The sequence below is a fragment of the Pangasianodon hypophthalmus genome, chromosome 21, assembly GCF_027358585.1.
Source record: "Pangasianodon hypophthalmus isolate fPanHyp1 chromosome 21, fPanHyp1.pri, whole genome shotgun sequence".
NCBI classification, from domain to species: domain Eukaryota; kingdom Metazoa; phylum Chordata; class Actinopteri; order Siluriformes; family Pangasiidae; genus Pangasianodon; species Pangasianodon hypophthalmus.
In genome coordinates, this window is record NC_069730.1 from 20,635,213 (window position 1) to 20,647,838 (window position 12,626).

Sequence of the window (12,626 nt, forward strand, 5' to 3'; positions counted from 1 at the left end):
CTCGGCCCAGGAAAAGTGTCTCTTTAGTGAAGCGCCAAAAAGGGACTATATCAATCAATTAAATAAATAAATAAATAAATAAATAAATATTTAAATAAAAAAAAAAGAAAAACAAATACATAGATAGATAGATAGATAGATCTACTGATCTATAAATAAATAAATAAAAAATAAAATGATAGATAAATAAAGAAATGTCAGTAAAAGACTTAATATCAGTAATAATTTTATTATATATATATATATATGTTACTAAAATAAATAAATAATCAAAAATAGATAGATAGATAGATAGATAAAAATAAATAAATAGAAATTAAATAATATTAATAATAATAAAAAACTCAGCATGAGACACTGTCATGTCAAAAGATTTAATATCAGTAATAATTTTATTATATATATTGTTGTATTATTATATATATATTATTAAAAATAAAAATAAAAACAAATGAATGAATAAATGAATAAATAAATAAATAAATAAATAATGATAGATAGATAGATTAAAAAAAATTAATAATAAAAAAACTCAGCATGAGATCTTGTCATGTCAAAATTCTTAATATCAATAATTATACTATTATATATATTATAAATAAATAAATAAATAAATAATAAAAAACTCAGCATTATCATGTTATTATCATGTCAAAAGACTTAATATCAGTAATAATTTTATTATATATATTATTATTATTTATTATTATATATATTTTGATATATAGGACACGATATTCACACAGTTTCAGAGATTTCAGCATTTTATTTCTTTTTAAAAAAATCTTTTAAAATCCTACACATTTCTGTGACATCACTATTTATAAGTTTGGCTTAAAATGAAAGATATCACTATTGAAGATTTTTTTAGTCACTAAGTCGCAAAACACACAAAAATTATCTTTTTTAATAGTTAAAAGATAAACATTTACATTCTGACAAAAATAAAAAACTTTCATCAAAATGTGTTGAGCTTTTCTATCTCTTATCTTTTATGATGAAAAAAAATGAATAACAAGATGTTTGGAGGATTTTTTTTTATCTGTTTATTATGAAAGTTTGCGTTCCAGCTGTGCATCAGAACAACAACAACAACAACAACAACAACAACAATGTCACTGAGATCTTTCACGCGACTCTAAAGGGACGCGGCGCACGTGTTTCGTTGAGTGACGTGTTTCCTGCATTTATTCATCCATCTTAAATTTCTGATCGATCTTCATCAGCGTCATCGCAGTTTAAATAATTAATTCCTTAATTTTTTTTTGACGAAACAGAACCGAACAAGTTCAACAAGAACCACAGCCACAGGTTCAGACTAAAATAACCTGGGAAAAAACGTGCAAAATGTCTGCCTTCCAAAATCAAGCGTAGAGCTTTCTGTCTGTTCATCTGTAGTCCTTCTCTCTCTCTCTCTCTCTCTCTCTCTGTTCATCTGTAGTCCTTCTCTCTCTCTCTCTCTCTCTCTCTCTGTTTATCTGTAGTCCTTCTCTCTCTCTCTCTCTCTCTCTCTCTCTCTCTCTCTCTCTCTCTGTTTATCTGTAGTCCTTCTCTCTCTCTCTCTCTCTCTCTCTCTGTTTATCTGTAGTCCTTCTCTCTCTCTCTCTCTCTCTCTGTTTCTCTCTGTTTATCTGTAGTCCTTCTCTCTCTCTCTCTCTCTCTCTCTGTTTATCTGTAGTCCTTCTCTCTCTCTCTCTCTCTGTTTATCTGTAGTCCTTCTCTCTCTCTCTCTCTCTCTCTCTCTCTCTGTTTATCTCTGTTTATCTGTAGTCCTTCTCTCTCTCTCTCTCTCTCTCTGTTTATCTGTAGTCCTTCTCTCTCTCTCTCTCTCTCTCTCTCTCTCTATCTGTTTATCTGTAGTCCTTCTCTCTCTCTCTCTCTCTCTCTCTCTCTCTCTCTCTCTGTTTATCTGTAGTCCTTCTCTCTCTCTCTCTCTCTCTCTCTGTTTATCTGTAGTCCCTCTCTCTCTCTCTCTCTCTCTCTCTCTCTCTCTCTGTTTATCTGTAGTCCTTCTCTCTCTCTCTCTCTCTCTCGCTCTCTGTTTATCTGTAGTCCCTCTCTCTCTCTCTCTCTGTTTATCTGTAGTCCCTCTCTCTCTCTCTATCTGTAGTCCTTCTCTCTCTCTCTCTCTCTCTCTCTCTGTTTCTATCTGTTTATCTGTAGTCCTTCTCTCTCTCTCTCTCTCTCTCTCTCTCTCTCTCTCTCTGTTTCTCTCTGTTTATCTGTAGTCCCTCTCTCTCTCTCTCTCTCTCTCTCTCTCTCTCTCTCTCTGTTTCTCTCTGTTTATCTGTAGTCCTTCTCTCTCTCTCTCTCTCTCTCTCTCTCTCTCTCTCTGTCTCTCTCTCTCTCTCTCTGTTTATCTGAACACGGACTAAAATGGATTCAGGTCTCAAAGCCGATTAACCCCGATCACATCAACTCTCCTCTGCGCTTCTCATAAATATAAACCTCTACACAGCTCTGTTCTGTTTTCTTCTGAATTTCGAAACATCTGTTTGTGTTCAGTTCCTTCTTAAAGCAACAAATCTGAAATTTCTACACATTTCTGTTGCTTTAGTTTAGCATTTAAGCTACCAGGCTAATGTTGCTAACAAGATATGGAAGCTTATAGTTGACGGTTTTAGCATCGTGCGCTAAATCTGCAGGGCTAACTGACGATTCGGATCGACTGGAGCGAGACGAAGTTAAGAATAACTTCAGTATTTTTCCTCAAAAATAAATAATATATAATATACTTTATAATAATATATAATAATAAAATAATAATAATTTATCTCCAGAGCAATTTAAATATTTTTTTTCTTTAAAAAAGTCTTTTTATTATAATTTGGTTTAAAATCCTTAAACAAGTTGTGTTTATTTTTTAGTGTATTTTTACGGCTCTAACAGAACGATGGCTTTATGTCGTCTTTTTTATAGCGAGGAGCAGCAGTCAGGGCAGTTAATGACAGCGTTGGAAAGATTTGATTTGACCACCAAGATCTTATTTTAGAGCAAATCCTCGGAATTAAATCTAATAAAATTCTAGAAAAATAAAAAGTACAGACAGTGTGTCTAAATGTGCCTCCATTTTGTAACTTTCTTTCTACTGGAACCGTGTCCCAGTCGGCGCTGCGCTGTATCTAACTTATCCTCCTGTAGTTCTGCGTGTGGTTTACGGAGCACCTCGGTCCTGGAGGAACGTTGTTTCGTTTCGCTGTGTGCTAACTAGCTGTATGTGGCCTGAAGAACCGTTTAGATTGTTGGTGATGGTGCCACCTGGGGGAGGTGGAGATGGTTTGAGGATCTCATATGGGGAGCAGTACTGTACTGTACTGTACTGTACTGTGATGGATTGGGACTGCGATTGCTGTAGTGGCTTTGCTGCTGCAGTTTATTGTGTTAGCGTGTTAGTGTTTTAACGTGTCACTGTGTTAGCGTGTTAATGTTTTATTGTTTTAGTGTGTTAGCGTGTTAGTTTTTAGTGTTTTAGCATGTTAGTGTTTTAGTGTGTTAGTGTGTTAGTGTGTTAGTTTTTAGTGTTTTAGTGTGTTAGTGTGTTAGTTTTTATTGTTTTAGCATGTTAGTGTTTTAACGTGTCACTGTGTTAGCGTGTTAGTGTTTTATTGTTTTAGTGTGTTAGCGTGTTAGTGTTTTATTGTTTTAGTGTGTTAGCGTGTTAGTTTTTAGTGTTTTAGCATGTTAGTGTTTTAACGTGTCACTGTGTTAGCGTGTTAGTGTTTTATTGTTTTAGTGTGTTAGCGTGTTAGTGTTTTATTGTTTTAGTGTGTTAGCGTGTTAGTTTTTAGTGTTTTAGCATGTTAGTGTTTTAACGTGTCACTGTGTTAGCGTGTTAGTGTTTTATTGTTTTAGTGTGTTAGCGTGTTAGTTTTTAGTGTTTTAGCATGTTAGTGTTTTAGTGTGTTAGTGTGTTAGTGTGTTAGTTTTTAGTGTTTTAGCATGTTAGTGTTTTAGTGTGCTAGTATTTTAGTGTGTTAGTGTGTTAGTTTTTATTGTTTTAGCATGTTAGTGTTTTAACGTGTCACTGTGTTAGCGTGTTAGTGTTTTATTGTTTTAGTGTGTTAGCGTGTTAGTTTTTAGTGTTTTAGCATGTTAATGTTTTAGTGTTTTAGCATGTTAATGTTTTAGTGTTTTAGCATGTTAGTGTTTTAGTGTTTTAGTGTGTTAGCATGTTAGTGTGTTAGCGTTTTAGTGTATTAGTGTATTAGCGTGTTAGTGTGATAGCGTGTTAGTGTATTAGCGTGTTAGTGTGTTAGCATGTTAGCGTGTTAGCATGAGCCCACACGAACATGTACATAAAGCTGAAGCACGTGATGCAGTGCTACTGTGCAAAAGGTCACAACAGTCCAAGCTTTACAGTTATTCTCATAATAAATAAAATATTTACACTAATTATAATAAAATGTAGAAAAACAATCAAAGAAAAAATAAGTTTCCTTGTCATAATGCGGTACCATTACTCTGCGGGCCTAACGACGGAAAAACGACGGCGTGGTCGTCGTGGTAACGGATATCGTACGACATAACGATAAGGGTTTAGCTGCAGAAAATGAAGGAAATGAAAGGATTTCAGCGCCGTGTTTCCTCGAGTGTTAATTCATGCTAACGTTAGCTACTGCTTTTTTTTCCCTAAATGTAAAATAGCATGTCGGCTAGTTCATAAGTAGCAGACTGCGTTGAGTACAGAAAGCCGTCGGCTCCGCCCCTCCGGGTTTCTATTGGTTGACACGTTTCGCTCGGTGTGAAGTGAAATAAACTTTTTTGTGCGCTGCATTTTCCCACACGAGAGGTTTTAGATATGGGTTGTTTTTTTTTTTTTTGGATAAGTACAGTAGCGTCTCGATCGAACGAAGCCATCAGTCCAGTTCTCTCACGTCTGTGAACGCAAGATCCGTTTAGAAAAGTTCTCAAAGTTCTCAAAGTTCTCCGAGAGTTCTGTTTATCCCTGTTGTCCCGTTTGTCACTTCCTGTTGGTGGAGCATCTACATTTTCACACGTTGCCACTTTTCACATTGTTTTTTCCTCATGATCGTGTTTGTTCTTGTCGTCCCAATCGCTGTCGGACACGTGGACAGTAACGGTTCCGGTACCGTTCCCGGTTCCGGTGCTGCTCACTGCTCCTGAGGTGCTGGTGATTGTCCCGGTGCTTCCACGCCGTTCCACGCTCGCGCCGGGCTCCAGGGTCGTGCGTTTGTTAAAGTAGCGTGGGAAGAATTGCGGGATTTCCTTGTTGAGTTCGTTGCACCGCAGGCCGTAAATGACCGGACTGAGAAACTGCGAGATGCTGAAGATCAGGAAGGTGATGATCGCGATGACGAGCACCTGGTGCACGCGGGAGATGATGATGAAGGTGGGTAAGATGTGCAGGCTGATCTGCAGCACGTGGATGAGGATGGTGCGTCGTCCTTTACTGTTGGACTGAGAGAAATGACCGGCGTGGTGACCCTCCAGACAGATGAGGATGTAACTGCTGAAAATAAGCAGCACCATGAGGAAGAGGAGCAGGAGCGAGCTGATGATGCAGGCTTTACCCTCCAGAGCTGTGGAGCACGCCGTGTCCGGGGCGATCATGTAGCGCCACGGCTGCTGCGCCCACGCCAACGCCGTGAACACCACGGGATTTATCAGAGCCAGTATCCAGGTCAGTACGATCACCCAGCGGTACAGGGAGCGCACCAGCGCCTCGTAGCGCAGCGGGCAGCACACGGAGAGGCACGTGCACATGCACATGAGGGTGAGGGTGAAGGTGAGGCCGCGCGCCATCACCACCTGCAGGTCGAACAGGATCCAGCAGGCGAGGCGGGGGACGGGGAGGCGCAGGGCGCGCAGGCCGTGTAACACGCCGCCCGCTGCGTTGAAGCCCGTGAGGCAGACGCAGTGCTGCAGCAGCAGGAGGTAGTGAGCGTTACGGCGAAGATGCGGCGAGCCGTGTACCGTCACCGCAATCACGTACGTGAACACGCCTATAGCCACGAACATCCCAGAGTGCACACACGCCTTCACCATGTCCAGGAGACGCTGATTATCAGAGCCGTTCATTATACCTGAGAGAAAACCAATCAATCAATCAATCATTTAATAGACTAATCAATCAATCATTTAATAAACTAATCAATCACCTAATCATTTAACAGACTAATCAATCACCTAATCATTTAATAGACTAATCAATCAATCAATCATTTAATAGACTAATCAATCACCTAATCATTTAATAAAATAATCAATCAATCAATCATTTAATAGACTAATCAATCAATCACCTAATCATTTAATAAAATAATCAATCAATCAATCAATCATTTAATAAACTAATCAATCACCTAATAATTTAACAGACTAATCAATCACCTAACCATTTAATAAACTAATCAATCAATTAATAAATTAATCACTTAATCATTTAATAGAGTAATCATTCAATCAATCAACTATTTAATCAGTAATTTAATCAATTAAAGGATTCAATGAATCTTTCGATAAATCAATTAACCAATCAATTAGCTTGCAGTCTATAAATAAACCAAACAAATCATTAACTGATCAGTCAGTAAACAACCAATCAACTAATACATCAATTATTTCACTAATAATCTATTAATAAATCAATCAAACAGTCAGTGAGGTTAAATTTATTGGAGCCGGGGATTTAATCTCTCATCTCTAACGCTTAGAATTTGTTGCTGGAGTTTTTCTGTCGTTTATTGTGCTGTTTGTGGCAGTAAACACACTTCTACATTTATCAGCCAAAAAACTGCAATTTTGAGTTTTTTTCTGTGTAACAAAACTCCTGTCCTCCCACCTGTCCATCTGTCAGCATACAGACCTCAGGTTTCACATCTTTCATATTCATCAGGATTTAAAAATAAAAAAGAAGTGAGAGAGAGAGGGAGAGAGAGAGAGAGGGAGAGAGAGGGAGAGAGAGAGAGAGACAGAGAGAGAGAGAGAGAGGGGGAGAGAGAGAGAGAGAGGGGGGGGAGAGAGAGAGAGAGAGAGAGGGAGAGAGAGAGAGAGAGAGAGAGAGGGAGAGAGAGAGGGAGAGAGAGAGAGAGAGAGAGGGAGAGAGAGAGAGGGGGAGAGAGAGAGAGAGAGAGAGAGAGAGAGAGGGAGAGAATTGAATTTTAACAAGACTTTTATTACAAAAAAAACCTCTCCTATTCACAATACACTCCTACAACACAGTAAGTTTAGGTGGGGGGGGAGGGGGAGGAAAAAAAAAAAAAAAAAAAAAAAAAAAAAAAAAAAATCACAAAGTATGCATAAAAATCAGTTCACCCTCAAAAACAGAGCACAGAGCCTCATTACAACACCAAATACATTTAAAAGTGACAAAATCATCAATAGATTTATAATAAAGAAAATCAATCAAAACTCTTGACTTCACCAAGTTAAAAAACAAGGCTACTATGTTCTGATTTAAGTTTTGTTCTATTTTCTTTTTCCTACTTGTATAAATGGCCAGTTTTGCTTGGCCTAAGACAAAATTCAGTAGTTGACAGACAAATCTTTCTTCCTCACATATTTGTACCCCAAAATAAAAGTCTCTAGAGAAAAGGTCTCATTACAACTCCTGAAAACATTACCTACAGCTAGAAATAGAGGTTGCAATCTACAACAATTCATAAAAGCATGAAAGATGGTTTCTCTGTCAGAACAGAAAGGACATGTAGAAGTAACCTCAGGGTTTAGAACTGAGATAAAAGCATTGACCGCGACAGCACCATGAAGAATTCTCCATTGCAAATCACCTGTTCTCTTGGTCAACGGTGGTTTATACAAGGATCTCCACTCAGGTCTTGTGTTTTGATCCAGTTTAAAAACATCACGCCAGGGAGTATCAACTTTCCCATTTAAAACCTTTTTGCTAAAAACCAAAACACAAGACCTGTACAAAGATTTACCAGTACTTAAAAAGAAGTCTTTACACAGAGATGTAACATTTTCAATGAAAGGAGATGTAATCCCTTCAACATTTACAGACAGTAGTAGACAAGGAAAAGAGTCTTTAGGATCAGGAACTCGGGAACCAGCACAATACTCTGCTAGCAAGTCCATTTCAGTTGTCTTAAACGCCGCTTTCCATTTCATGAGCAACTGGGTAACCAGACGAATAGACCTGATTCCCAAATGTTGAGCTAATGCTGCTTTGTTCTTGAAATCCGGCCCTACAGTGTTCAGTAGCTGACTCAGAGTAATAATGTTGTGTTCAATCAGCAACCTACTAAGTCCAGGGAAAAAGGAACTGTCTGTTAGGTCCAACCGGGAGCCACAGATTAAAGGCTCCTCCAGTAACCAATGAAGAGAATGTGATTTTTCTGGTCGTTGAACAGCAAAGAGACTCCAAACTTTAAAAATGTTCTTGTAAAAAATTGGCAACGTGGAGGTGTCCAGTTTTAGGGGATCCATCAAAAAAAGTGCTTTGTCCAGCCCCAAACCTGCAAAACTACGTAAAATCAGGCATGAAACAGCACGCCAGCTAAAACGTGATGGTCCATCCAACAGTCTTTGCACAAACTGCAGACGAAAGGTTGCAATTCTGCTCTGGAGATGAATTAGTCCTTGACCACCTTCCTCCTTGGGCAAGAACAGAACATTTTGTGAGACCCAATGTAATTTATCCCAAAAAAAGTCCACCAGGGTAGCCTGGATTTTTGATAGCAGCTGCAAAGGAGGATCTACACAGGCAAACTTATGCCATAAGGAAGATGCCACCAAATTATTAATAACTAAAATGCGTCCTCTGTATGACAATTTTGGGGACAAAGACTTCCATTTTTCTAGGCGTCCTTTGACTTTTTCTATTAAACCTTCCCAGTTTTTCTGCACTGTTGTGTCATTGCCTAAAAAGACCCCCAAATATTTAAAACCTTCTTTTCCCCAATGTAAACCAGCAGGAAGTTTCGGTTTTCCACTTTTCCAGCTTCCTATCAGTAGTGCTTCACTTTTATTCCAATTTATATTAGCAGAAGATAAAACTTTAAATTTTCCAAGCAATTCAGATAAAACCTGTACATCATTTTGCTTACTGATCATAACTACTATATCATCAGCATACGCTGATAATAAGAAATTGCCATCACAGTTTGGCAAAGATATACCATGAAGTTTCATTCTTATTTGTTGTAACAAAGGCTCTATGGCCAAAGAATAAAGCATACCAGAAAGTGAACACCCCTGTCTGATACCTCTACAGGCTCCAAAAGGAGCACACAAACCACCATTGACCTTGAGAATGCTCTGAACATCACTATAGAGAACTTTCACCTGATCTATAAATTTTTTACAAAAACCAAAGGCTTTCAAAACTCTCCATAAATAAACATGTTCAACACGATCAAAGGCTTTCTCTTGATCCAATGATATTAAACCACAATCTAGATTTAGCACCTTAGAGACATCGAGAAGATCTCTAATCAGGGAAACATTATCAAAGATTGACCTACCAGGGACACAGTATGTCTGGTCAGGATGTATGACCTTGTCCATAACCTCTGCCAACCGATTAGCTAAAACCTTAGAGAGCAGCTTGTAGTCACTGCACAGGAGGGAGACCGGCCGCCAGCACTTGATGTCCGTCAGGTCACCCTTCTTGGGTAGGAGAGTCAAGACTGCTCTGCGGCAGCTCAACGGCAATAGCCCTCCGGCTAAACTGTCATTCAGTACCTCCAGCAAGTCTTCTCCAAGCTCTGACCAAAATGACTTATAGACGTCGACTGGCAGGCCATCCATCCCTGGTGCTTTTCCCAGCTCCATACCTTGGAGGGCCTTCCAGAGTTCCCCCATGGTCAAGGCACCTGAAATCTTTGCGTTAACTTCCTCTGACACTTGAGGAAGGTTGTCAAAGAAATCACTATCATGCCTATAATCTGGACTCAGTTCATTTTTATATAAAGACTCGTAAAAAGTGACTGCTCTCTTACGAATGTCTTTGGGGTCAGTCAGCAATACCCCAGATTCAGAACGTAAAGCATGAATAACCCTGTTCTGTCCATTTTTTCTTTCCAAACTGAAAAAAAACCTTGAGGGTACATCCATCTCATTTACACTTAAAAAACGTGACCTGACCAGAGCACCCTGTGTTTTAACCCCTAGTAGATCAGACAACTGAGTTTTCTTGTTTTTTATAAGAGACTCCACATTACTTTGATTCCCAGGCAAGTGAGCCAATTCTTGCAATTTTAAAATATCAGTCTCTAAGGTGTTCAAAGTCAGGGTTATCTCTCTAGTGATATTCTGGGAGTATTGTTGACAAAACTGTTTTATCTGAACTTTCCCAAAATCCCACCATTGCTGCAGTGTTCTAAAAGAATTCTTTGTAGTTTTAAAAACATCCCAGAAATTTTTAAAACTTTCTTTAAAACACTTATCATCCAATAAGGTGGTATTTAGATGCCAATAAGCACTCTTTGGCTTAATAGAGTTTAAAAAGATACAACACTGCACCATACTATGATCTGAAAGACATGATGGGATAATAACACAACTCTGAACAATACTACCATGATGTTTAAAAACATAAAACCTATCCAGTCTTGCCAATGAAATCGTGTTATCATGAACATGGGTCCAAGTGTATTGTCTTTGTTCTCCATTAAGCTGTCTCCAAATATCAATTAATTCATGTGTTTTTGTTAGCTGAACAAGACGTTGACGTGAAGGTAAATGGGGTTCAATGTGATTTCTATCCAAGTTGGACTCTGTGCAATTAAAATCACCACCCAAAAATAAATATTCATCAACACCAACATTTTGTAAAACAGAGCACAAAGTATTTAGAAATAGCATTCTTTCAACAGCTGAAGTTGGTGTATATACACAAATAAAAACAAATACAACATTTTCAAAAGAGGCTCTTACTTTCAAAAGTCTCCCTTTAATAACCTCTTCAATCTGATAAGAGCGTGGGCTGAAACTCTTAGCAAAAAGAATAGCAACTCCACCACTCAGTGAAGTATTGTGACTTAGAACAGCAATCCCATTCCATTCTACTGCCCAATCAGCAGCATTATTAACATCAGTGTGTGTTTCCTGTAACAGAGTGACATCAATTTTTTTCTGATAAATTACTTCAAATAATGAAGCTCTTTTGTGCATATCTCTAGCACCATTCAGATTCAGGGTAGCAACATTAACATGACACATACTTAAGGAAAAGAAAAAAATCCCTGCCCACAGGAACATTCTATTACAATACGTGGCATTAGGCTTTCTCACTGTCCTCATTACTGAGCTCAGAGTTAAGTTTGCTCAATGTCTTTTTCAATCGATAAACCTCTTTATTTGTAAAGGAGCCCTCCATCATGAAGCACCTTGTTTTCTCAACAAACTGCTTTATGTCAGGAAAGTATTCGTTAATGCGCACTCCTCTCTTATTCTTCGTAGCTCTGAGGAACAGTTTAATGTCATCTACCTCATAATGACGTCCAGAAAAATCACTCTGAGAAAGACTAACACTCGAATCAGAAAACTCACTGTCACTTTCCGTTTCATCCTGATCACTTGGCTCGGTTATATCTGCTTTCTTTGCATGTCTAACAGTCGGAGCTTTACCAGACTTCTTTCTTTTTAATGGGACTTTAAAATCTGCCTGCTCTGTTTCCATTCGACTGTCATCATGTACATTTCTCACAGTAGATTGCAAGTCATTGTGGAAAGCATCGTTTAAAAGGATATCTGTCTCAGTAACGGCTATCTCCGCCTGAGCATTAGACACTTCTACACCAGAAACTGTGTTTTTAGGTGCTAATTCTTTAGCATCAGTTGGTGTGATCACAGGTAAAGCATCATCATTCTTATCCTTCACTACTCCTATCCCTGATACACCCGGGGCCTCGTCTGACGGTCCTGCTTCATCGGGTTCAGCGTTAACTACCACGTCACTTCCGACAGCGGCAACGTCACCATCAGCTGACGGGTCGTTTGAGTTTTTAGCGGGACAAGCACGGATTAAATGACCAGATTGCCCACAATTAAAACATTTCATTTTATCAGTTGTTACGTAAATAATGTAATCATACTCATCAACCCGAAAGTGCATGGACACATCTAACTCAGCATCGTCATTCATAATCATGTAAACAAAGCGCCTAAACGAGACAACATGCTTCAGAAAAGGCGATTCGCTACTGATGGGATCTTTTTAATAGGGAGAAACCAGTTTACCGTAACGAGACAAAGCTTTAACTAATACCTCATCACTTAAAAACGGTGGTACATTGGACAATGTGACTTTCTTTGATGGTGCAGAAAGTGGAAGCACAAAGGTAAAAAAATCATCAATAACAATCCCTGTCTCAACTAGTTCGTTAGCCTTTTCAGTAGTGCTGAGAAATATAACCGTAGCGTTATTCATCCTGGAGGCAGACAATATGTTTTCATGCCCAACAACATCACCCACTGCCAGGCAGCATTTCTCTACACTAACCCCGGACGCCACTTTCACTCCAAGACGCCGGGTCAGTGAACTCAAACACTGCGAGCGCGGGGCCGGCATGCTCCCGAGAAAACAGGTAGCACGCGGCCCAAAACAACTGCACCGTAAACCAAAAACACACAAAAACAACTAACAAAGAGAAAAGCCAAGAAAAGAGAAAAAAAGATTCACTCACAGAATCCAAACGCACTCA

The 12,626-nt window shown here is 38.7% G+C and overlaps 1 protein-coding gene across 1 annotated transcript; it reads right to left on the bottom strand.

The window, feature by feature from the left end:
* Positions 1-5,007: 5,007 nt before the first annotated feature.
* On the bottom strand, positions 5,008-9,783 carry LOC128317158 (uncharacterized). The gene is made up of 2 exons (XM_053227761.1): positions 9,444-9,783; positions 5,008-6,044 (listed from the first exon to the last, which is right to left on the bottom strand). Exons 1-2 carry the CDS (start codon positions 9,781-9,783, stop codon positions 5,008-5,010), a joined length of 1,377 nt encoding a protein of 458 aa, XP_053083736.1.
* Positions 9,784-12,626: the final 2,843 nt, after the last annotated feature.

Bases quoted from the DNA above. Each gene is read 5' to 3' on its own strand.
- LOC128317158 (XM_053227761.1), bottom strand. From the start codon at position 9,783: ATGGGGGAACTCTGGAAGGCCCTCCAAGGTATGGAGCTGGGAAAAGCA. The intron at 6,045-9,443 runs GTAGGTCAATCT...GTTTTCTCTCAG, and splicing joins CCAGACATACTGTGTCCCTG to GTATAATGAACGGCTCTGAT.